Source organism: Bombus vancouverensis, chromosome 2, assembly GCF_051014615.1.
Source record: "Bombus vancouverensis nearcticus chromosome 2, iyBomVanc1_principal, whole genome shotgun sequence".
Classification (NCBI taxonomy): domain Eukaryota; kingdom Metazoa; phylum Arthropoda; class Insecta; order Hymenoptera; family Apidae; genus Bombus; species Bombus vancouverensis.
The window spans coordinates 5,516,943-5,542,506 of NC_134912.1; the positions used below are offsets into that span (position 1 = coordinate 5,516,943).

At 30.8% G+C, this 25,564-nt stretch overlaps 2 protein-coding genes across 2 annotated transcripts; both read right to left on the reverse strand.

The window, feature by feature from the left end:
• Positions 1 to 410: 410 nt before the first annotated feature.
• Positions 411 to 11,062, reverse strand: LOC117161585 (alpha-tocopherol transfer protein-like). The gene is made up of 5 exons (XM_033343235.2): positions 10,906 to 11,062; positions 3,329 to 3,467; positions 2,696 to 2,855; positions 1,417 to 1,886; positions 411 to 751 (listed from the first exon to the last, which is right to left on the reverse strand). Exons 2-5 carry the CDS (start codon positions 3,465 to 3,467, stop codon positions 600 to 602), a joined length of 921 nt encoding a protein of 306 aa, XP_033199126.1. The 5' UTR covers positions 10,906 to 11,062; the 3' UTR covers positions 411 to 599.
• A 3,704-nt stretch (positions 11,063 to 14,766) lies between these two features.
• Positions 14,767 to 22,540, reverse strand: LOC117161586 (uncharacterized). The gene is made up of 10 exons (XM_076626971.1): positions 22,448 to 22,540; positions 22,084 to 22,330; positions 21,899 to 22,035; positions 21,367 to 21,523; positions 20,820 to 21,038; positions 20,206 to 20,462; positions 19,313 to 19,594; positions 16,347 to 16,382; positions 15,869 to 15,910; positions 14,767 to 15,118 (listed from the first exon to the last, which is right to left on the reverse strand). The coding sequence occupies exons 1-10, from the start codon at positions 22,538 to 22,540 to the stop codon at positions 14,978 to 14,980; spliced, it is 1,611 nt and encodes a 536-aa protein (XP_076483086.1). The 3' UTR covers positions 14,767 to 14,977.
• Positions 22,541 to 25,564: the final 3,024 nt, after the last annotated feature.

The window sequence follows — 25,564 nt, forward strand, 5'->3', positions numbered from 1 at the left end:
TTGAAAAAGTTACTGCAATTAAGGACTATTGAAACATTTGTATCTAATAAAATAATGTTTTATTCATCACATGAAAAAAGATATAGAAAAATATGCAATGTAAGCATCATCAACATTACTTTAAAGCTTTACAACCTGCTCGATAACTCTATGTATATCTCCATTATGTACGAGATCGATATAAACAAAAATTCTATTAAATAGAACTTATTCAATTGCAAAGAACCACATCTATTCTACTATAACTAATACTCAGCTCTCAATTAGATCAATCAATTCCTATTAATAATTTTTCACCGTCGAATTTGTGCAAGAATAGAACGACGGTGTATCCATCAAAATCTATCAAACATCTGATGAATCAATTTCTAGTCAGGAAAATCTTTTAGGAGATTCGATATACACATGCATAGACAAATAATTGAAAACTGTATATCGAAAATATACATATTAGTAACATGATGTTTCTTGTTGATGAACGTCATGACGTGGATGCACATATTGTCTCTTCCCTTTCTTCGAACTCATTTTCTTCGTATTAGCACCGGGATGGTAGTTGGTGAAGTTGTCATGGGTCGACAACTGGATGAGTTGTTGGTTTAATCGATCACCAGTTGTCGGAATGATCCATCCAAACCGAACAAATCATCGTGAGTCTTTGGTTTTCCTGGCCGAAGCGCCTCGTTTGCTTTCACTGACTCCTGCTCCGCGAACCAAGGACCGTATTCTTCTAATTTCTTCACCCAGGTTTCTAAAAAACGAACAAACGATGACTTTTGCTTGATCACTGGAGATCGATAAAATAAATTTAATGATATATTCGACGGTACGATTTATTATCTGACACGTTCACAGACGTGTTTTTGTTGCAACGTTGCAACAGGTGTTCCTGTATTGTACATGAGATAATAGAGAAATGCAGAATAATCCAGCTAAAGTGGTATTACATTTTTAGTAAAATATATGGACTTTTTTTTATTTGACCTTTCCAGTTTGAGCAATCATATGAAATATTTAGATCATTTCTCGTAATATCGATTCCACCATCACGAGCCTCTGATCGGGTTGCGTCATTATTCGATAAGTAGACAAATTTGAAAAGGTTGCTTTCGTTACGAGTAGATTGCGGATACATATGCGAATTCCTATGTCTTTACGTAATTAATTAAAACGATAGAAATTACGCAGAAACTTACTCGATCCATAAAATGTTACAATAAATGCAATACTTTGGATATTTTGTATATTTTTGCGTATCATGTACGTTCTATTTTCATTTTACTAATTATATACGCGTATTCTATTTTCAACCTCCGTTTCATTTGTGCAATTTTCAATTATAAGTGCATAAATATCCGTAATCTAATTACGAGGCTCTCAGTTGCCATACTCTGAGAAAGATAATTATCATCGTACCATGAATTGCTTGAACTGGTCCAGCATCGCCGCCGTATTCGGTTGGTAGTATCTCCCTGGGAATATAATCGTACAAAGTCTTCATGTCACTGTGCATGAAGATTCTATTGCGAATTTTCTCCTTAATGAATGGCTTCACGAAATTGACGATAGTGTCGACCAGCGGGCTAACATTCACCACATGCACCTCCTTTAACTTCACCGGGTAGGCTTCTTGAACACAGACCAGGAACTTTTTCACGATAGCTGGTGTGAATTTTGCGAAGTGGGCTGGCGTCGCGACACTAGCATCCAGTACATATACATCTCCAGCCACACCAACTAATTCTTCTTTCAGACGCACATCGCCGATCATCAGAACCAGTTTCATCACTTCGGCTACGTTTGGAGTTGGTAAGTCCTTGTCGATTCCTCGCATAATTATTACTCGTCGTCCGTTTTCCGTCAAACCCGCCAATGGAGGTACCTGACTGGAAAGGTAATAGTTTCTTGAAATATATATTTATTTCAAATTATCGCAGCTATGGAGTTTATAGATCTGATTATACACATTCATAAATCATCGATGCAATATGGGTAAAAGAAAATTAAACTGGCGAAAGAGCATTATTCGAAGAACTCGGTTTTTCAATTTATCGTTGTTATTATTTTTGATTATCTGATTATAGAATGAATACAATCGAACGAATAATTAAACTAAAATAGTTAACCTTCTTCATCTTCCACGTACATGCTTGTTTAATATCAGGCATTTTCGACATTTGTGGAAAATAGAAGAGCGAAAGGAGAATAACTGGACTAAAATAATTAATTTCTCTTATTTTCTACGAACGTGCACTCGAATACTGGAAGAACAACGTCCTCTTCCCGTTTAATTCTTTGCTACGAAAATCGAGCTTAGCAACGAACAGTCGGGGTTTATTAAAACGAATCAGAACTTTTCTCGTTATACCATGTAAATTTGCCCGCGGAAAGTTTCTTATTTGGCTCACGGTGCGTGTTAATGGTGTCATGGAAATTACCCGTGCTCGCCGAATTAGAAAATTTTCTATTTCAAGGACACAATAACGTTGCTACATAGTCACAGACCTTCTCAGATCTTCTCAGTTTTTCGAATATCACACGTAATATAGAATAAACTTTAACCAAATGAACAAAATAAATAAATAAATATACAATATATATACGATTATGCAGGAAATTATGAATATCATATAATTATGGAAAAAAGTTACAACAATGTTTCTCAATAGCTCGTAGCAATAGAAAAAAAGCTTACATAATTTTAGTAATATCTCTCAATTCCGGTCTGGTGATGTCTCGGTTAGTGAAGAACTCCGGGATCGCGGTTCTCATTGTAAAATACATGTCCAGCTTTTTCTTGCACTTTTCCAAGGAAAACTTGGAGCCACGAAGAAACGTCATTAACCTGTAATCGTCTGAAACGAAAAAAAGATGTCTTCTAAGCGATCAATCATTGAATAATCGTGATCTATGTTTACCATATCGAATGTTTATTCAGCATAGTAAAAATATATATGTCATAATAATTACGTATAAATTATTAACTACTTTAATAAAAATCCACATAATCATCGTAATTAATTATTTTACATTTATGTTACGTTTTGGACTCTATATTTTATTTCTCTTTTAATTCGCTTGCTTCGTATCGATCAGTCGATATTTATCTTTTCTCTTTACATTACATACTTGATAATTAAAATCAAAAACAAGTAGGAATGTTACTTCCTTTCTTTTTAATTTTTTATGGTTTCTCAATTATATCTTTTTCTTTCTACTACTTAGCTCTTTCTATTAAATACGTCTGTATTAAATATCGAACTGAGCACAAATCTAAGGATATGTCAATCCATCACGTTAACGAAAAGTATCGTTCGAACGCGATTACCATCGAACTCAGGTAAGTGCGGTTGTTTGCTCAGCCATTCTTTGATGACTTCGACGTCTTTGTCACGTGTCGCGACATTTTCGTTCAGCTCCACGCGAATCTGCTTCGACATCTCCTCCGTCGGTTGAATCAGCAACATCTGAAAATCAATTTTGGTTAAAGTAGTACAAACTAATCTAAAGTAATTGTGAAAATCTATGTTTCTAGAATCTACAATCTTATTTCCTTTATAAGAAGAAAGACTATAGTATTAATTCTAATTTTTGCAGACCGTGAAAAATTAATATTTCAGTCATCTTTCATACGTTCGAATAAATAATATCCAGGCTTTGTCAAATTTGTAGAATCACGTACCAATACATAAAATTGAAATATCCATCAATTCCATTGCGATCGTATTAAACAAGAAAGAAGATTATAAAAAAGTTTAGAAGATAAATATAAATATATGAATATGGAAATAAATAAAATAAAAAGAACGTTTGAATAACTGTTAGAAACGATATAAAACGATGATCTTGAATAAAACCACAATGACAAGTAATTAGGTATAACGAATGAGTTTCTAATGCGAGAAAATCCACTCCGATATCGGAAAACGACATAGTTTCTGCTACTCCTTGTTTCTATAATTTCTTATACGCGAGTTTGTTGAAGCGTAATCGCCCTGCGGTGGCGAAATAATCGATCTTTCCTATATTTTTACCAAGGAAGTTAATCCATGACAGGTAACTAGATGTGACATCGTATGACAACTTTAAGTATGCTAATTGTGACATCCACTGTAGTCTTGCATGCGAAATGACCACTTGCGCAATTAATTGGAAAATGCATGTGTTTCCTGTACGGTCTCGATATTTTAACATTCAACGAATAATCAACGACGAAAATAATGTAAGGAAATAAAAATGAAGGAAACACGAAGGGATAAAATTCTTTAATAATCAATCAACCGAACCCTACAACTTATTCTAGTGAGCATAATTTGTCCAACAGAAATTCTGAGAACCTGAAACATTCTGTCGTTTAACTCTTCATCGAGACACCGTATGATCTCATACATATTGTAAAGTCATCATATAAATATCATGTTTGGTAAAATAGTTGAAACGAGAAGGAAATCATCGTTCGGATGGCATACGTATATATAATAAACGTGATATTCTTCCCGTGGTACTGTTGCACGTGCAACAGGCAATGCACGCTATAACGAATTACGCAAATACTCGACATTACACATCGTTCTTATGCGAGAAATTAATGTTGACCAGAAGCGGCTTGCCTAACGCTAAACTTTCTCTACCTCGTCACGGTTGACCGAAAGCAATCCGCGTGTTTCACTATTTCTTCTGAGAAAAAGAAAAATGATCGACAGCACTCGCTATTTGTTCTTCTGCTTCTTCTTCGTCCTCTTTCATCAACTTATTCTGGATTAATTTCAAATTGAAGTCACGCGTGATCTTTGCGCAGCGTGTTATGAATATGAATTTGTTCGCCGTATTACTTTGTAGGTAGATAGAGCAACGTATTATGCTATTTCATTGTGAATATTTATTTCTAATTTGATAGTTAATCAAGAACTATGTTATTTAATGGTGAATTTTGAATATTAATTAGGCAACATATTCTTGTTTATTTTTCAAATTATAATAGATTATTAGGAAATTTAATATTGTCGTGGGTTATTTTAAAATTAATTACACAAATTAATTAATTATTATTTTATTTAATCTGTTCGTTCCTATTATCATGTGACTACGTATTTAGGTTCCGTGAAGTAGAATATTATTTTCATCAAAATCTATGTAATGTAAATATCGTACTAATCTAAGAATAGAAAAGAGAAATAAATTTGAATAAATTATGAAAATTTATGTATACAGATGACTGGTGTAAATGATTCTAAGAAACGTGAATGTTTCAGAACACTCGTAAACGAATAACTGTAAAGAAAAAAGGATATTAAGTAACGTTGCACGATACATGTAAATGTTTCTATTAAGATAGTTGACCACGGGTTTAGTTGTTTTGATAATTATAACTCGAATATCGATTATATAATCAAAATTATCAGTAGAATGTATCTTAAGGACATATCTTAGATTATGGAAAGTGATTAGAAATCAGTGAAATTAATTAAGTAATAATTCAAGTTCTTTTTGTAAGATCATGAAGCGAAAAAATAAAATATAATAATAAGATATTCGTGTAAATATGTTATAGAAATATCAAATTAAAATATAACTATTACTGTAAAATAAGAAGAAAAAATACATGCCTGTGACTCTCAATGCTATTTATCCATAAATATATTTTCAATTTGTTTTTGCTACATCTCTTTGAAATAGAGCATTGTGAATAAAGTCACCGAAATTTTATTTTATCAAATTTAATTTAAAGAATTTAAGTTTTCATTTAAAAACATGATATATTAAAAGTCGATTGCTTCTATTGTTCAATTAAATAATATAAAATGATAAGGAAATGAATCAACTGACAAAAACGTTGCAGAAATAAAAACGTCCTTGCATATGTATAAGTGAATCACTGTTAAAAGCTATTTTTACTCGCAAATAAAGCATTGAACAGTGACAGGAATAAAAATCCTTTTAAGTCAATTTATTCGTCACTTTACATTGATACAATGTCACACGTTCAATGATACTATGAAAACGATATCCTAACGATATGCTAACGATATCCTAGAATCTACAATGGAGAAATAAAATAAATAAATAAATAAATAGCAAACAATCCACTCGTTTAAATGTTTAACTTGGAACTTTTTTACCTACTTTCTATACAGGTAAATGTTTAAATAAGAATTCGTGGACTAGTCAATTCTTGTATCATGGTGTACCTTTAAAACAAAGACTAATATGAAAAATCGCACGTTCTGTGCTTCTTATTTATTTCTAAACTGATAATTGTATAATTTTCTATTGCATGATAATAAGTTTTAAAGAATTGTTTGATACATTTTTGAATTTATCATACTAATGCATTTGCTTAGGAAATATTAAATAGAATTTTTAGAACGAAATTTATTTAAGTAAATGACAGAAGAATAAAATTACAAGAAAAAAGAAATAATAACTGACGGATAGTATAAGTTATAAAATACGTCGTTTAATATTTATGCAACAGCATAAAACGTATGTATCATAATTTTATTTGGCAATAACTAGATATTTATTCTCTACGCGCATCACTGTCGATATGATGGATGATTCTTGATAAATTATCAGTAATAGTGTTTCCGTACAAGAATTCCACGTTTGATTCATATGCCAATGGAAGTATTTCAGTATGAGTCATACAACCGTTTAATAAACGGATAAATAGGTATATATATACTTTTTCTTAACGAGAGCACACTTTCGACGTACATTTACGAAATATGTGTGCGTTAAGAAAGGGGAATTACATAAAAATGAAATAGCTGTGTTTCGAAACCGTGATTCTAGGAAATTTATTTCATGAAGTTTATCTATGTAAAGTCTTTCACTTTTACTAGAATAGAAATTATAAGATGTTTATTATAATTGTAATCGTAAACACATATTACGAAAAATTTCCTACCATAAAGATTACCTGTATAAAATTTCTGTCCGTGGAATGTGAATCGCAATGTTTACGAATTTTATCGTTTGTAATCCATTTACTTTTTCCCTTTCAAAACGGTGCATTTTTAACAAATTCGGCTTAATAAATTTTATTCTAGGAAATTTATTCGAGGTATACTCGCGTTAAAACGTCTGCTTGAAATTTACGTTTGCAGAAATTACGTATACGAAACGTGTAAGGAATTTATATTACATTTTCGCTAAAGATTTATTTTAAATTTAGGCTTTCTTTCCTAATTTATATTAATGATTTAAATTTGTACCAAAGATTTTGAACATTTTCATATTTGATATCGAAGAAAATAGACTCCAAATTCTTATTTGCAATATAAACATTCTCTTCTATATTTACGAAATACGCTACGAAGAACCATGAAGGCATTTAATTTATCGTCACCTTGTATTGTATACAAACACAATGTAAAATGACATCTGTGCAAATCAGCATGAACACATGTCCCGAGGATGAATTATTCATTCCATGGAAGCAATTTTCAAATGCATACAAACCAACCATTTATATACAAACGTTATTTATTCTTTATGTAATCAAGTGAAAATACAACAAACATTTACGTTTATCACGAAATATTATCACATCTCTAAATCGAACATTAATCAAACTTCAAACCCTTCGATTTTTTAATCACAAGTCAGATTGTGAAATTTTTTTTAAATCGATAGGAAAATTTCTGACACTAATATAAGCGGTGACTTTTAAATAATAAAGATACATAATAGTACGTGTACGTATAGTAATACGTAACAATATACGTAGTAATATATAATAATAGTTAAATATATGTATTATTATTATCTTTTAACAGATAATTTAAATTTGAACTTTGTTGGTTTCATGAAGAGATAGTGCTATTTCTAATTTGTACACATTGGTTATATTCAAATACCGTTAGCGCAAGTGAACAAAAGTGTCAGGATATTTATATAACGTTTACGTTTATTCTAATTCTAATCTAAAAATAATATATTATAATTCTACCTTTATAAAAAATAAACTAACAAATTTTAATAAAAAGTACCTCCAAAATTTCTTTTAACAAACCAACCTTTTCCAAATCAACCAGTAATTTAAATTAGTTTGCTAATATCCCACTAGAAAGGCTACAACTACTATGAATAAAAAAGGTGAAACTCTGAAAGCTAAATTCACGGTGATTTACATGGTCATCAGAATAGGATCGGACTAACTGGATGATCTAGTGGCATTATAGAAAAACAAGGATTTTTCATTTAAAGAGGCATTGTTGTGCAGTACAAAAGCTATATAACATGTTACCAAAGACTGTCCTTGATAAAACCTGAAATTGGGTAACGATGGTTGGAAAGGCGACTCGTGAACGTGGCGAAAAGTATAGAACGTACTAATCATATTCTACTGAGATTTACCGAGTCGACCTCCTGCTTCCTTTTGATCCTTGCTTCGTGGAATATTACAAATGCAAACAATTTTTGTCATAGGAGACATACTGGTGCAATAACATATTAGCGACTCGGTTGAATTTTATAATTCTTATGAAAGTTTGGTTTGTTAAAAAAAATGTTAACAGTTGAAGTCTTCCAATGAAAAATGCAAGGATCTAGGTATTTGCTTAAAGGAATGAAAGCTTCAAATCATCAGAAATTTTCGAATAGATGTTTAGACAACGTCGCGGACTACGGTTGCTTGGAAAGAAGAAATGAAAGTTTGAAATTTAAAAATTGGAGATCAATATTGGAATAGTCGAAAACGCAGAGTATATCCAGAAAGGAAGAAGAAAGTTGTTGAAAGTCAGTAAGATCGCTTCTAATAAAATTGAAATATTTCTATAAGCAATATTGCTTGAGAAATAGAAATGGAAACTTTTGGATATAAGTATCGAAAGTCTTCGATTCATCCATATGACTATTTCATCTGTGGAAAAATTGAATGTTACTAAACGACGATGAGAATTTTTCTCTCTTTAATTTTCTTCTTCTTCTTGTCAGTGCATAAATAATCAAGCGAAACAATTACGGCTTCACATATGATCTAATCATAAGACGATAATGATCGGAATAAACGGAAAGCAGAGACAGGAAGATGATCGACTGGACATAGAAACGTACGTCTTCGACATTGGATCGAGATTCACACAAATACCTGTCTTTTTTTCACTGACATTTACTCTAAACAACCTTTACATGCAAATGCTTGTGTAATCTGGTTACACATCTGATTGTTTGGGAATTAAAAACGGTAACATGTCGGTTGTTTGAGATGCTAATGTGAGTTAGATTCGTAACGAAGAACCATTATGGTGCGATGAATTTTGTTTGAGTCAAACGATGCGACGGTGTACGAAGTCAAAGGGAAAGCTTAAAACGTGATTTCGAAACGTGGAAGTTCTGTGCTACGTAAGCGGGAATCGCGATAATCGCAAAACTACTGAAAATGTAAACCTCACTTTCGCAGAGAAACTACGCTTGCTTTCTCGTGGAACGATTTTGCGATAGGAAACTGAAATTGCTTTTCGATTCGTGCAGCTTTTAAATCTCTAGACTAGTGTTTCGAAACTTTCGAATTACGTTTTAACTTCCATAGCTTTTGGTTCATATTACACTCGACTTACGTTCAAAGTATACTCAAGGCACCTACGCTCCACCATATCGTTAAACGTCAAACCACTTTTTCATTGGTACAAATTTTGTTATTGCTGTAGAATCTAAGGATATCCTAAATATTAAAAATTTTGGTATGAACATATTTTTAGATAGAAACACTTTTTAAATTGAAAAATTTACATACATAATTTACATAAATATTAATTTAAATATTAAATTAAATATAAATTTACATAAAAATTTACATAAAGCGCTCGAAACGCATTTGTGATTTTAATTTAGAATTTTAATTGAATTTAATTTGAATCTTAATAGATGAATCTATTTCTCAATTGATAAACTTTTCTACTATTTATTTTTTAATCCGCGAATCTTAATTACCTTTGATATCGCAGAAAACGATCCCAATTCTTTCGTCCTTAATTTAGTTAATTTAATTAATGTAACTCGTAAAGTCCTCAGTATGCTCACTATATTCACTCTCTGAGGATATAACAACTCATCGACGCTGTCGAAACTACCACTTTAAGTAGGGAAAAGCAGAACCTCGAGGATAAGAAACGAGAATCACTTTCACTTTCAATCGACTGTATTTTTAAACTGCTCTTTACGCGATAAACACTGATAGAACTCTCATCTTTCATTCGTCATTTACAAAATATCTTTAACATTAATTTCAAAATCAGCTAATAATCTCAATGATCGTTAGATGTCAGAGAAAATCTTAGAAAGGTCAATAAACCATAGCCATAACTCAGATGCAGAACTACTCATTCAAATCCCATATCTTCGCGTCGTAGAAGAATATTAAAAAATGTTAACGTGCTCCATAACGTTCAATGTGCTACTGAGAAGCCATACTGATAAACTACATAAAGTAAAAAGTGAAGATATTACAAGCGTTAGTCTCTAAAATTCACATTTATATGATTTATCTTCAACAAATAACAGTTGGCTATACATATTTTTTTCTCGAGAAGTCGAATGACAGCTACGTTTCTGATCGGTGAAATCGAAAAATTCGCAAAAGCGACATTAACGCTGGAACCGTTAGAGTACTGGAAACGACCAATTCGTAATTTCTCATAGGAATTTTGTAAATTTGCAACAGTATACATTGTTAGAAATTTAAATGATTTCTTATAAAATACACGAATAAAAGAGCTTGTGTTTCTCATTTTATTATACATTTTTTCCTATTTTCTACGCTTTAATTTCTTTGATACAAGTTCTATACCTTTATCGTCTAAAGCATAAATAAAGCGTATTAATCAGTTTGGCTTCCGAGAGGTCAATTGGCCTCAGTTGGCTTCAAAAAATGGAGGTTCGTAATAGGCTTTGCACCCTTACCTTGTCTAATAGCGACGAAACGTCGATCCTGAAAACAACGGTACGATGGAATCGTGAAGAACAATCGACGACAACGGTGATAACCAAGTACGGCCGGTCACGGAAAGAGAAATGCACGATACTCGTGTGGCGAACCGAAGAGATGGAGAACGGTCGATGGAGTGGGAACGATTACCTCTTGGACCGGTTCTCCTTTATATCGTGTGATGCCCCACTCTCGCTTTTCTCTCCACGAGTCACACAGAACGAAGAAAAGCCGACCACAATCGATACTTGGATGTCCTGCAAGATGGATATACTGTTAGGGAAATAGAAAAATACTTTCAATTATCCTCCAATTTTTGGTATTTAGTGTATCAGATTTAAAAATCCTCTTCTTTCGTTCGTTATGAAAATTCAATAAGATTCTGTTTGTTGGAGAAGAAATAATATTAGATTGTGACACATCGTTTCTCCTAGGCTAAAGCCATGAACGTGCAAATTGTTACTTTCTCAATAGAGAAGCGGGTTAATTTCTTTTGTGTTGTAACTTAATCAATCCTTTTGTGTGTAAATTAAAATAATGGATAAACGATTTCTTCTGTTATTTAATTTTTATGTTACGCATTGATATAGTAGGAATTTATTCGTTCTTAATATCATAGAAATTTATTCCCACGAACTATAATTTTTTATTTTAACTTTTATTCTAAACTAAAGGTATTTAATTGGCACGAGGTCAGTTAATCCGGCGTTATTTAAAATTTCGTTCGAATAAACGGAGTTCCGGTGCAATTACCTAGATAAATTCTCCTGAATTAATGCAAACGCCGTGGATTCGTTCGGTGTAAAGCAAATTTATTTTGTTAACTAAATATTGGAAACCAAATTAATCCTCCTGAAAGCACAAGCAATTTTAAGTCACTCACAGCGTGAGAAAGCGTAATTCCATTGACATGAAACTGAATATTTTTATCTTAAATAATTTATAGTCTTCGTCTTCAGTTTCCCTTTGTTCACTTTGAAATTTTTAGTTTTCTCGTCAATGTATTAAAAATGCATTAATTCTTTTCTTCAATAACAAATACTCTTTTATACATTCAATCAGTCCTCCCTTTATTTTTATAAAATTTACCTCTTTCTTTATAAACATTTCTTGTTAACCCTTAGAATAAACAATTTCCGCTATACAATAATGCAACAGTTGTTTCTTCAGAAATATGCAAATGAGTTTCAGCAATCAACTGAATATACAGTTTAATATGCGATCAAACCAGATTTTCTTGGACGTAGTAATGTTGGCTGACTAGCTCTTTTTCCAGTTTTTTCTGTTTCCTATACTTATTTTAATATGTATCTACATAGTAAATCTCTTTTTTCTCTTACATTGCTTACAGAATTTGTTGACATATGTTATCAAAATTTGAGCGTACCTGATGTATATTAAGCCTTGATAAACCTGATTGCCCTATGTAGATCTAGCACGGAATTTACAAGCGTAACAAAATATAAAAATAGATATCTCATGGCTGTTGAAATTTGATTTAGTAACCCAGATATATTTTAAAAGTTTTTTGAAAATGTAATCGAATGAAACGATGTCAATAGCATTGTAACTAAGAATTGTACGGTTTTTCATTATTAATTACCATTAACAGATCATTTCTAACGCATTTGTATGTCAATATGTTATAACAGAATATTAGAAGAAATATTTATCGACGTTAATTACATAGTAACTATAATTTATTCTTAAAAAATATCAAATCTATACTATCCTTGTATTTCACCCTCATATACATAAACATAAACACAAAATATTATTATTCTTCCTTTTCTTGACATTATTCTCGACGTTGCTCTTTGTACACGTTTCAGACGAATTTTCAGAATTCCAATAAACATGCATTTCCTCCGAATAATTAACGTTACGCGATAATATATCTCACTATCTTTTTTAAAATATTTTTAAATAATACTATATAAAAATACATATACTATCTACGTTCTTCAAATTTTATTTCCCTATTGTATGTCGTATTATATTTTAGCGCAGTATTTTGTTTAGTATTCTATTCTGATCTATCATTTTATCGTTATAGTGTTAGTATCACGCAATCTACGTATACTAATTATTTGTTTTCAAGTAAAAATTAGAAATGATTAATTAGCTGTAAGCTTTTCTTGTTGTAAATGTCGGAAGTTACATTTATAGACGATTAATAAAGTATAATTGTGTTATTTATAAAACATATATGAATATTACTTAAGTTGTAGTCACTGAAATATTATTCTTTTTTTCTTAGAATCATTATAATAATGGTAACGTTCTACGATATTGAAAAGATTCTTTATTGAATAAAATACAGTGTAGTTATCGTGATAGCTAGTAAAATAGTGTCAAGTCGCACAAAAACCAAAGATGATCATTTTTCTTATACAACGAAGTAGTAACATCAACGTAAGGTCAGTAAAGCAAAAAACATACGAACGCATGCTAAAGAAATTCTTTAACATTTTTAATACTGATGTAAACTACTTTAAATTTCATTTATTAAACGTTCATTTTCATAAAATATTTTTAATATATTTGAAGCTAGCAATATTCTTTTTATAATTTAATAAAATAAATATAGTAATTAGAGTATCCTAGAAATTTGTGGTTTTCTACAAATTAACGAATGGTTAATACGTCGGAAAAAGATATGAAACCCAACGAAATGATACAATAATTGAAAAAAAAAGGAAAGGAAAGTAATGGATAAGGAAAGCAACGTACGAATTTTAGAAACTTGAAATCGAATAATTACGTAATTTAAGACCAGGAAGTAACGTAGCTGCGTGTGGTGCATCGTTTTTTACCCTGATAGTCATCAAAATGGAATGCTTTCGAAATTCAACAGCGCTGTTATGTTGCGTTACACATATGTCCGTTATCCGAATAGTGTTATGGTTTTTTTTACATATTTTACATACTCTTATTAGGCTTATACCATGTATTGTGTCCGGAAACATTAAAATGTACGGATGGTGCAATAAATGTCACTACTACTACCAAATATGTGCGTGCGTTACTAGGTCAATTAGAAATTATTGCTACAATACACGAATTGTAAACGAAAAGTCTCGTTATACATTTTAATTTCATGTAATTGGGTTATTGTGTCAATTTATTTAATTATACGTTTGATTGGAAAATAAATACATTTTTTCAGTTTATTCCAATTCACTTTTTCTCCCTCTATTTTTATATTGTATTTTGAAATCCCCAACTAAATATAAATTATTGGTTGGTAATAAAACTAAAAAACATTTGCTTTAGAAAACAGAATTACGTATATTACATTTTTAATTGCAATCATAATATTAAGATTTTTCTTTCTGTTTTACTTGATTTCATCCAGAGTTTAAAAATTATATTAAACTTTCTGAAACTATATTTCAAACCTGTTTATTACCAACAATGCGTGAAATGAAAGAACGTGTTTTAAAGCACTTTTTTATTTATAAAATAATTCACAATTTTGATCATAGCATAAATAATAAAAATACAATTCTCTTAAATCAATAAATTGCTATTTATATATCTTTATTTTATGTTTTGAAATGTTCCATGCTTTATATATCTTGAAATTTGAAGAAAAATAAAAAGCAGAAGAAAAACACACAAATGGAATACCAGAATATCTCAACGTTCAGTTTAAATGTTTAAATGTAGTAAGGCGATTATTTAATCCATGGACTTTGTTTCTCTTTATTCTTCATGCTTATGTAAAAAACATTCTTATCCGGGAATTTGTTACTAACGAAAAATATGTAGCAAAAATATTAGGGGAAAAAAGGAGTTTCTCTGGTATGATAACTTAATAAAATTTTGCACCATTTAAGACACTTTCTCACATTCAGAATTAAAAATTTACAGCTTCATATGGAGAAAACGAAATTTACAAAAAGCAGCAATTATAAACTCAGAAATGACGAAGATTTTAATATCGTTTGTTTTACCCAGGACATTTTTGACGCAATTTCCATAAAAGAAAATTAAAAATTAGGGTCATCGATTATGAGATCAATGTCAAAGATCTTTTTTTTTTTAGGAGGTAAGGACAAATGCGCCAACCAACGAGACAATTACGCCAAAGATCGTGGTGAACTTCTCCGCAATTTTAAAGTTTGCTGAATTCATATCTGATTCTGGTGATGCATCCCTCTCCTCGGTTTTTACTGTTTCCTCCTGCAAGCAAGTATTTACGAATGTTTCAGTATATACATATATATATTTCAGTTTCGATTAACAAAAATGAATGTATCGTAATTGTAAGTAAATCATTTCTTTTTTTTTTATTTTAGAGCTAGTAGTGAGATTTAAGAAAAAATAAAAGAATATTAAGTTTGAAATGCTATATAAATCATTAAACTGAAAATTAATTGGTTCATTCGCAATATACAATTCATGTAAAATAAGTATTAAATTTAAAATGAATTAAAATTTATATGAAATAGATATTAGACTTACAACGAATTAAGCATTGAAATTTAAATACTTTACCTTGACATTTAAATCGGCCACATTTTTAACTACTTCGTTCTGCTGAAAAAAAAAGGAAGATAATATTAATGTGATAATAAGGCTGGGTGAAATAACTAACTACATAACGATTACGTTATTCATTGATAGGATTACAGAAATGTCGCTTATATAATGTCCACGCGACGCTTTTAATTACTCTGATTAATGGACACGGCAATCTCAATTCTATGTCGGAAGAAGTATACTTTTCGTCACTTTAAAGCTAATACGTATCTCTAAAAGAAGCGATTATTAGTTTGCAGTGTTATTCAAATCATCCGAATGAAGATAAGTTGATATATTCGCAATATGCGATTTATGTGAAATAAATATTAAATTTGAAATGAATTAAAATTTATATAAAACGAATATTAGACTTCCAACGAATTAAACATAGAATTGTGAATACTTTACCTTGGTGTTTAAGTCGGCAACATTTTTAACAACCTCGTTCTGCTGAAAAGAAGAAGACAACGTTAGTTCAATATTAAGAGTTGGTTATAACTTGAGTTATTTTATATAATATTGAGATTATGTTCCACAATAATACGATTGCAGAAATGACGTTTATATAATGCTCATGCGATGTTTCCAATTGTTCTGATTAATAAAAATGACGATTCTAACTTTATGTTTTCGTTTCAAAATCGAATTCGAATTAGGCGAATGGTATAGTTTTCTATTTAAAAAAATTATGTAATGGCCGATAGCAATGATATTAGGATCTATTATCGTATATCGTGAACGATAATAAATGAAAATTAATATAACATTGTGCACGCATGACTCAGATCTAGCAGTGAAAGTGCGTATTTTCCTTTCGCAAACTTATTTAATTCACAGCGTAACATACTGGATAAAGTACTGTTTAGAAGACGAAGTATTGTTTTACCTTAATACTTGGAACTTCAGCTTTGTTGCCGTCATCCTGCAACAAAATGTTTATTTTATTGTACAGTGAATTGCAACATTTGATTACCAATAAATACTCTTACGAATGCATAATTATTATAATTATACATTTATAGCGTATAATGAATTAGCATTTATGGTAATTTATTTAATCCAACAATTGGAAAAGTAGAAATAATTTGCCATCTATATTATTAATACAGCAATGTAACCGATTTACATTACAGCTTGTGTTTGATTTATATTTACAAAGACTAAGACCAATCTAACTAATACTGGCTAATCTTCATTAATTTGCAACTTTGTTCTGAATAAAAGGAGCTTGTAACGCCAAATCTAATTAAAAAGAAATCTTTTTAACTCCTAGCTGATATTGTTGAGTTATAGTTACATTATAGTGCTTTGGGTTAGTTAATCTTAATTTATATTTTACGTTTTATACAATATAAATATATAATTGAAATTATATAGAATATCGTAAATGCAAAATAAAATTAAATAATCATTAACATTAAATAATCTAACTCAGACTGTTTTGATCATCTATGATCCAACGATGCCAGGCGTTGAGGTGTTATATAATACTTAATTATAATTAATACATAGCAAATAATTTCAGTGTAAAAATAAAAAAAGGAATATATACTAATATATCTGTGTAATAAAAATAGCCTTAATAGATGGAAAAATTCCTGTTTCATGTTCTATACTGAATTCCCATTTATCATTTTATGATAAGTGGAACATTTACTACGGAATGGCAGTTCAAGAACGTATACTATTACACGATATAACATGTGTTTATCATGCAAATTTATATTGCAAATCAGAGTTTGTTATGAAAAAAGTGTACAAAAAGTTACAAAGCGAATTGCAAAGAGTCCGTTTTCTTTAGGAAAATAATTCTTCGCCATTTAACGATTTTTTTAACTCTGTTTTGTTATATATTAATTACGTCTACATCATAAAAACTACTTATATTATGATAATTAATTATATGACTACGAACTAATTAAACTCCACCGTAGTAATTAATAATTCGTTCGATTTCCAAGTAAACGAGAAAGTTTTTCGCAACTACAAATTAACTCAATATTTACATACATCACGCTTATTTACAATTATGATTATATTAATTATCGTAGCCTACAAGTACGTGGCTCAACTTTAACTGTGTTCTTTTACTGTTAACGATTGTATTCCATCGACGTCAACCTCGTCCTCGAGGTATACACAGAGATATATACGAGATATAGTTTCAAGTATCAGTCCCTCCGTCATATTACTTTTCCCATTCGCGTATTTTTTCGACACGAATCATATTTGATATTCAGCCGGGAATAATACTAAAAAAGAGCTGGTAATGTGAAACGTGGGTGTTACGGTTAAAATTACCTCGACGGAAATGTTAAGTTAATAAAGTAACAGGTGATATTTCGTATGTTGAATAAAAATTTGATGAGTAAATTAGTTTCCGTGTTATTTATTTCTCCATAGCGTCATGCCACTTAAAAGTTTTATATCCATGTGTCTATATTATTTCGATTGTCTTCTAATCTAAATATTGTTAAATTATTGTCTTAGTATTATAGCACTTGATACATCTATCTTCCTAGTTTAATACCATACAACGATACCTACGAATTTTTTATGATAAACAGTTTGATATAGCAATTTATACAATTTTTTTGTAGTAGTTCAATTTAGTACAATTGTTTGATCTCCGATCAAAAAATTGAGCGCCATTCACCGATTCGAAGGTATCTTTACATACTGTCACATATCGATTGCATACCTGCGGAATGTATGTTAGAAACATTTTTCTGATATATCTTATACCCGGAAAGGTCATGATTAATTTCAGCTTGTGTCAGAATCATGAATTTGAATTACATGTAACAAAATGTCCATACGAAATCGATCCTTTCGTGGAATTCAACATTTGTATTTATATTCTATTATTACGTATATATATTATCCTATGTATTTTATTTTTAAAACATCACTTGACAATTTTTGTTCTCAGTTAAAAATTTATTGACGTAAATATGCAATCGTTTTATTTCGTCCGAATAATTTAACGAAGTTAGATGTATGTAGAAACGCATAAAAGAATATTATACACTTAAAATGACCTCTATACTACACGCAATAGTTTTACAAGATACTTTGAAGATCATATTTCAAATAAAATAATATGATGAGCGAAACTAGAGGTATTTGACAGAAGCACAAAAAGATTTTCTATTTTCCGTGAAAAAGGTATTCTAATTTATTAATCATATTACTAAGTATGTATATAGACATCTAATTTGTCATTGGTTAAATAAAATTTAATTAATCGTTTACATGCTAATTAATTTGTTAAGTTTCGTTTTATTTCATCGAAAAAGCATTGTTTCCGAATATCGAACGAATTCCTATTTTCTGAATTTCATTCACCATCATGGGAATTGTTAATCCCGAAAACAAAAGCGAACGTTATTACTACGACTATCACGATATTCCTATTACTACACTGTTTTCTCAGGTTCAATGTCTAGGTTACTATCGAAGAACGCTATTTATACTCGGAAGTGGTTTGTATCAAGTATTCTTGGACAGTTTGAAACTGTCGTCATACCGGTGAATTCGATTCTAACTTTCAACGAACAGTTCACCTCTGTCTCTATCCTTCATTTATTATTATGCACTATCCTTATCGTTCATTTATGATAAACGGGGTAGTAGTCAATGCTACTAATCATACTACTCGTTATCATATTACAGTGTCATCTGTTTCATTTCCTCAAATATTTGATCCTTTGATTAGTATTCCGACGCTGATTCTAATGCACACTCTAACGTAACAACAAACTAACAACTAAAATTTGTAATATTCTAGTATTTCTTGCATAATTTTGCAACAAATTATTTTTGTCCCAGAAAAGATCAACATTGTCTCACCGATTTTTTAGCAGTGTCTCGAGACGTTCTTCTCAACACGGCCACGTTATGTGGTATAATCTTCAACTGAGCAACAGGAGGCGAGTTAGCATCATGTCGACGATTTCTGCAGCCGGAGTCCTGACATCCATTGGCAATGACATGTTTAACGGCAGTTGGAACGTCCCAAATTGTTATAGCCTCGCGAATCATTTTGGCGGATGGTCCTTGTGCAAAGAATGGTACAGGTTTGCCGTCGTGCGGGCAGGCTCCTATCACCACGAGCAGCGTATCCTGCGATGCCTTTTATCATCATTTTATTAACATTAATCGATGAGAACGAATTTTTGACACGATATAAGGAAGTAAAACGAAACAGAATGATATTAAAATAAAAAAATCTAAGAACAAGTGAAAAAGTTGAGATCGTTGTGAATGTAAGTACTTTGAAAAAAATACTCTTCGTTTAATAGTACACTAACGATATTCCAGTACAAGACGGGAAATCCTTGTATATCGTAATTAATCCTAGCAGCAGCGAAAGCGTTAACGAGTTATCCTTGTTAAGGAAATACCAAATGACTTTCTCAACTCGATACCATTCGCTTATCGCGAAAACAAAAATTATTATAGAAAAGAAAAAAAGAGTTCGTTTTCCCTTTCATATCTTGTATCAAGCATAAATTTTGAACCGCGATAAACATTTTTAAACGAAATTATTACACAAAATATGAGTATTATTTCTACTATTTTTTCGTACATATGTTGTCTCGAGAAAACTGAGCGTACAATTACTTTTCTCATCTATCCTAGATCATCTCTATTTGATAGTAGCAACAAATAAGACATACTATATACTTGGAAATTAAATTGCACGAATCAAAGGCATTACAGATTCCTGCAAAATTATTTACTTCGCGCTGTAGAAACTCCAATGCTGAATCGAGCTCGCTGGCAGACAGCGAAGCAACCAATATGAAACCTTTCTCGTTTTCAACTGACTTTAACTCCTCGACCATGTCCACGAAATTGGATCGAAGAAGATGCGATTTGCGAGAGGAAATAGGGTCCTCTGAGGCAGCGACGTTTCTACCGAGAGATTCCAGCAACGACCGAAACAGAACGAGCCTTATTTTGGAGAACATATCGAACACGTTCCACGCAGCTTCATCTATATTGTATATAGCGATTGGAAAATATTTATATTGCAAAATTGATGCTCAGTTACAACATTTTTTTCATACTGTCAGATTGGTGCATATGAGAAAAATTGTTTTTTTGAAATTTGAATTTCACAATTAAATTTTCAACTGATCAAAGAAGAAAAAATTTATTATAAATTGCGCCCACATATTCAAAAGATTCGTATTAGAAGATTTGTAATTGAGATAATAAAAAATATTTAATAAGAAAATAGACTTCCTGAAAATAGGGAATATTAGCAATTTGAAAGATTCACGTGTTACGTTAAACGTTATTAAATATTTTATTAAATGCTGTCTTATATTTATACAATTAAAATACTCACCGTCTTCTCGAGCGTTTTGTGGAGGCATCAAAGGAGGGACTCGATCGATCGGTTTTCCTAAGTCGATAACGTGCCAGTCACCACGAATTTCCGGCTTTGCTTTACGAACTTCCGGTTTCATGTTAATCTCATCAATTTCGTCGAAGTCTCTTGAGAACCCTACCGATTCTTCGAATCCGAACAACGATGGAATAGTGAAGTTCGCGTTGGATAACGTTCCTGTTTACAAAAAAAATGTTGTTACTAGAAAAAGAATATTGTAGAATAACGTAAAATATAAAAATATAGACGAATTATTATTTATGCCGAAGACATAAAAGAACTTGTGCGATTTCAAACAAATACGTTGAGAAGCAAAGAGATTATGGTAAAAGGGTGATGTTACTGCAAAGTGACTATTTTTGTTGAAATAAAACTTACAAGCGCGTTGAGGATAATCATTGGCTTTTCCTCGTTATATCTATATACAATTATTAATTTACGCGTATAATGTAACACAATATAAATTTACAAAGTACAGCGTTACATAAATTTTGAAGAGCTATACCTGTAGTCATTCCCTTAACATCTCGAGTCCAAAGCAGCAATGTTGCAATGTTTGAACGTAGGAAGTGTTCGCAATCATGTTTCTTGTCCCTATTGCCGGGAATTAGTGCATCGCCCAAAGAGAATCTTGCCTTGTCTGCTTGGATATTGTTACAACTCTAAAATAAATTTCAATTTTTCAGTCAACTCTATCATTAATTTGAACAACACGCTTTTGCTCGCCAATTGTTGTCTTTGGTTTCTTCTATTTCATTGATGTTAAATTGAACATTTGATTTCTGAATTAAACGATGTTCGTAATTGCTAATTAAGACAATTGCTAATAAAAGACAAAATAAATTGACAAGTTTGTAAACTCGCTCACATAATTTTGCTATACTTGATTTTAGCCTTATTTTATCCTACAAAATTCCTCTCATCTCACACATACCCGAAATTTAAGCACGTGATGTGTCCTTGCTTATTTATTTAATTATTTACCGATCTAATTATTAAAATTATATCAACACATCATAACTGACACGAAATTATACCTGAAGCATCCCTTCAACGGAGAACAGACGCGAAGCCTTGAAACTCTTCCAGAAATCTTCCTGATTTTGACCCGGATCAGCGATAATCACGACGACATTCCGTGGAGGAGAACTTGAGATCGTTTCCATAGCCACTGCTTCTTTTACAAAATTAGCGTCCTTGGTTTTCGGGAAACGCGTGTCACTTTCAATATTCTCCATGGCAAAACCGAATCTTTTCTCGCGCGTCGTATCCGCAGGACTCGTTTGGTCGATGGTCCTCGTTGACAACTTTGTGTCCGAAATTTGCAAGCCTTTGTCGGCACCAGTCGCTTCCGTTTTCGTACTAGAGACGTGATCCACCGTAACCTTCTGCTCGGTTTCCAGCGATGATACCACGTTCCAGGTAGTTGGAATATTTGCTAAAAAAGACACGATTTCAGTACAAAGTAGCTGTATGAAATAATTTGGAAATGTAACTTTGCTCCGTAAAATTGGAGAAAGAAAGTCATGTTTGTCGGATGTTTACTATCGACAATGATTATTTTACAGAAGATAAATATTTCGTACGTTACCCGAGCGTTCCGGGTTAAATCCAGAACAAGACAGCGTCATCGACATCGCTGCGCCCAACAAAACCGTCAAGAAATGTTCTTGTAACATTTTGCTTCTTAAAACGAGAGATTTATATTTGATAAAAACAGTAAGTTGTGCATATTACATCCGGCAATAAAACTGATTCGTAATACCAGACGTTGAAACTACAAAGCTTGTCATACCTCGCAAAATTTCAGCAGAAAATACCTCCAACTTGAATAAGAAAATGTAAGATGATGTTCAATTCGATGTATTTCAGACTTTCAAAATATGATATAAACCGTATTTTCAGTTGAAAAATCCAGAAACGATGGATATGTCCGTTCGCTTCTAACGAAAGAAAACGTCTATGATCGACGGTTGTAGAATGAACAAAATACGGTGTTCGAGTAAATAAAAGAGTACTGACTTTCGACCAGACGTTTGTTTTTCAGGGCACTGGAAACAGCTCCCCTGCGATTAATAATTTTTCTTACGCTGTTTATTATCATAATTACTATTATGATGATATTGTTATGGATAAATATTTATTGTTATCCCATTTACTTACAACATTCTCCTTCTCCACTGATATTTCTGTTTCTTTCTGAAGAAGAAAATTCTCGTAAATAAATTAAAAATGTTTAGACATATCGTATTGAAAATATGTTAAATAACATGTACCTACAAATGTATATAAAATAAACATATTGTTTTGATGAACATTCATAGATTTGAATAAACTGATATCTAAATAATTCAGACTTAATAATGTGGTCAAAACGTAATACATTAGACCATCTTTGCAACTTTTTGATATAATATTTCCAAGTACATGAACATATATGTAATTTACTTAGAATTAATCTTCGCTCCGCTTCCGGCATTGATGTCTCTGAAATTTCTTCTTTAGGCGATGGAACATAATTCACAGGAAAGATATACATATTTCAAATTGTTTGAAACAATTCATATTATTATTCATAGTCTTTTAAAATAATTTCTCTACCATACCATATATATTTTACCATAATATAAAATACAACATGATACTATAAAAATCTTATCCTTTGATCGAGTCACAATTTTTTAAATAAAATATTGAAAGGTGTTGTAAATTACGATACGTAGATTATAATCTTCCAGAAACTCAGTTAAAGTCGTTCTACTTGTGTGAAAGAGATGCGACAAATAAAAGTTCTCATTTTTCTGTGTGCTTCTTGAAGAATACTTCGTCTGAAGGTATTTTAATTAATCATAGCTTTGGTATCACGAGTTTTCTGTGATCACTTGACGTAAATAGTGTCAAGGCTGTTTAAAGTACCTCTATAATAAGCATGTATGAACATCTATAACATACCCTAGATAACTACTCTGAGATTTTCTTCCAGCTTTACAGTTGAAGAGACGACGTATGAAAAACACGAAAGAAGACAACGTTCGTGTAAATAACGAATAAAGTAAATTAGAATCTTTATCGTGGAAAGTTTTTTCAAAGATGGAAAAGATCGTATCAAATATCAATATTAAATGAAAATCAACGTGTCAGTCTTAGCAATTGAGAATTACTTTTTTCATCTTCTAAACTGTATCAAATTGTTTAACCAATTGACTTATAAATTCTAAAAAATGATTGAAAATTGCGTTTTGAAACAAAATATAGAGACATAAGAATATCAGAAGTTGCTTTGTTTTTATATTGTACTATGATGCGAAAGAAACGTTTATTAACAAAGATTACAAATATATTTATTAATTATATATATATATAAACTTGAAATATAATATAAATTACATTGTATGTACAGACACGACCTAATGAATTTTAAATCAGCTAAATGTAATTTATTGATTGAGCTATGATTGTACCACGTTGCATATTATTTAAAATGCAGGTTGTAAAGCAAATTACTGATGAATGTACTAACATATGTATGTGTACGTAATTGTAGTCTTCCATTATTTAATATGACGTCTTTACATTGAGAACCGTTAAGCAATAACGCGGATAATCTTTATTACATAAAAATATTTCTTCGCAAACGTAGAACAAATACAATAAGTTTGTCTGATTAAAATATAAAAATATAATTTAATTATTTTATTAAATATTGTTTCTCTCTTACTGTATAAATTTTCTGTTTTTCCTGGTACTAGCAGAACTAATTCGATGTAAAAACTTTGTTATTTAGAAAAATAAAAAATTTATGATATAATCGATATTACAATACAATTCGATAGTTTCTGTACAAACTTCATTTTTGTACCTTCTAACATTTTTATATCTGTTATGAATTACGGAAAAATATAGAATAGCGAAAGAATATTAATCTACCACCTAGACTGGTCATTAAATCATCCACTTTTCATCCAAAACTAATTTTCTTAAACTTCTTTTCCTTAAATATAGATCTAAGAATTATGATGAATTATGATTAACATCTACCATTTATCTCTAATATTTGGATAAATATCGCGTAAATTAAATTACGAGTTGTTAATTTTGGAAACAGAAAGAACATCTGTGTGAAAATTTAAAAGTTAATATAATGTAATAGGAAAAGAAGATAATTTAAATGCAGAATATACTAGTAAAATACCGATACTAAGGCATATAGAATCTTATAAATAATTTCACGTTGTGAAAGACATTTCTTTTAAATCGATAAAATAAACAGGGTATTCATAAAGTATTTGAAGTAAAGTATTTGAGTATGAAGCAAAAATTGCTTCAGTATTCTTCATCGAACTATGCTTCCTTTAGGATGTAACATTTCAATCCTTTCAGTTTTATAGTGAAGACGTTGGTACATATTTGTCTAGTAATTTAGTAAACATCTGAAGCGAAGAAAAGAAGAAGAAATATCCAATATATTACAATCATTCCTTCAATTCTCTTCACGAAGATATGAAATCGCATAAAAATCGGTAGCCTATTAATATATCAACTTTTAGGAAAAGAAATTCCTAATCACAATTTTTAGTAGACAAAACAAATTACGTACAATATAAATCTTTAGTTCTCTTCATATAATTTACAAGAACATATAAAATATCCAAAATAAGGTACTCGTCAAAATCCTTAACTGAAGAAACTTTGCTTCTTGTAAA

Excerpts from the sequence above, each read along its gene's own strand:
- LOC117161586 (XM_076626971.1), bottom strand. The coding sequence starts at position 22,540 with ATGTTACAAGAACATTTCTTGACGGTTTTGTTGGGCGCAGCGATGTCG. Across the intron at positions 22,331-22,447 it reads ACCCGGAACGCTCGGGTAAC|CTACTTTGTACTGAAATCGT; the intron begins GTACGAAATATT and ends TATTTCATACAG. Across the intron at positions 20,463-20,819 it reads ACAAAACGCTCGAGAAGACG|ATGAAGCTGCGTGGAACGTG; the intron begins GTGAGTATTTTA and ends TATACAATATAG.
- LOC117161585 (XM_033343235.2), bottom strand. The coding sequence starts at position 3,467 with ATGTTGCTGATTCAACCGACGGAGGAGATGTCGAAGCAGATTCGCGTG. Across the intron at positions 2,856-3,328 it reads GCACTTACCTGAGTTCGATG|ACGATTACAGGTTAATGACG; the intron begins GTAATCGCGTTC and ends TTTTCGTTTCAG. Across the intron at positions 752-1,416 it reads ACCAGTTCAAGCAATTCATG|AAACCTGGGTGAAGAAATTA; the intron begins GTACGATGATAA and ends TTCGTTTTTTAG.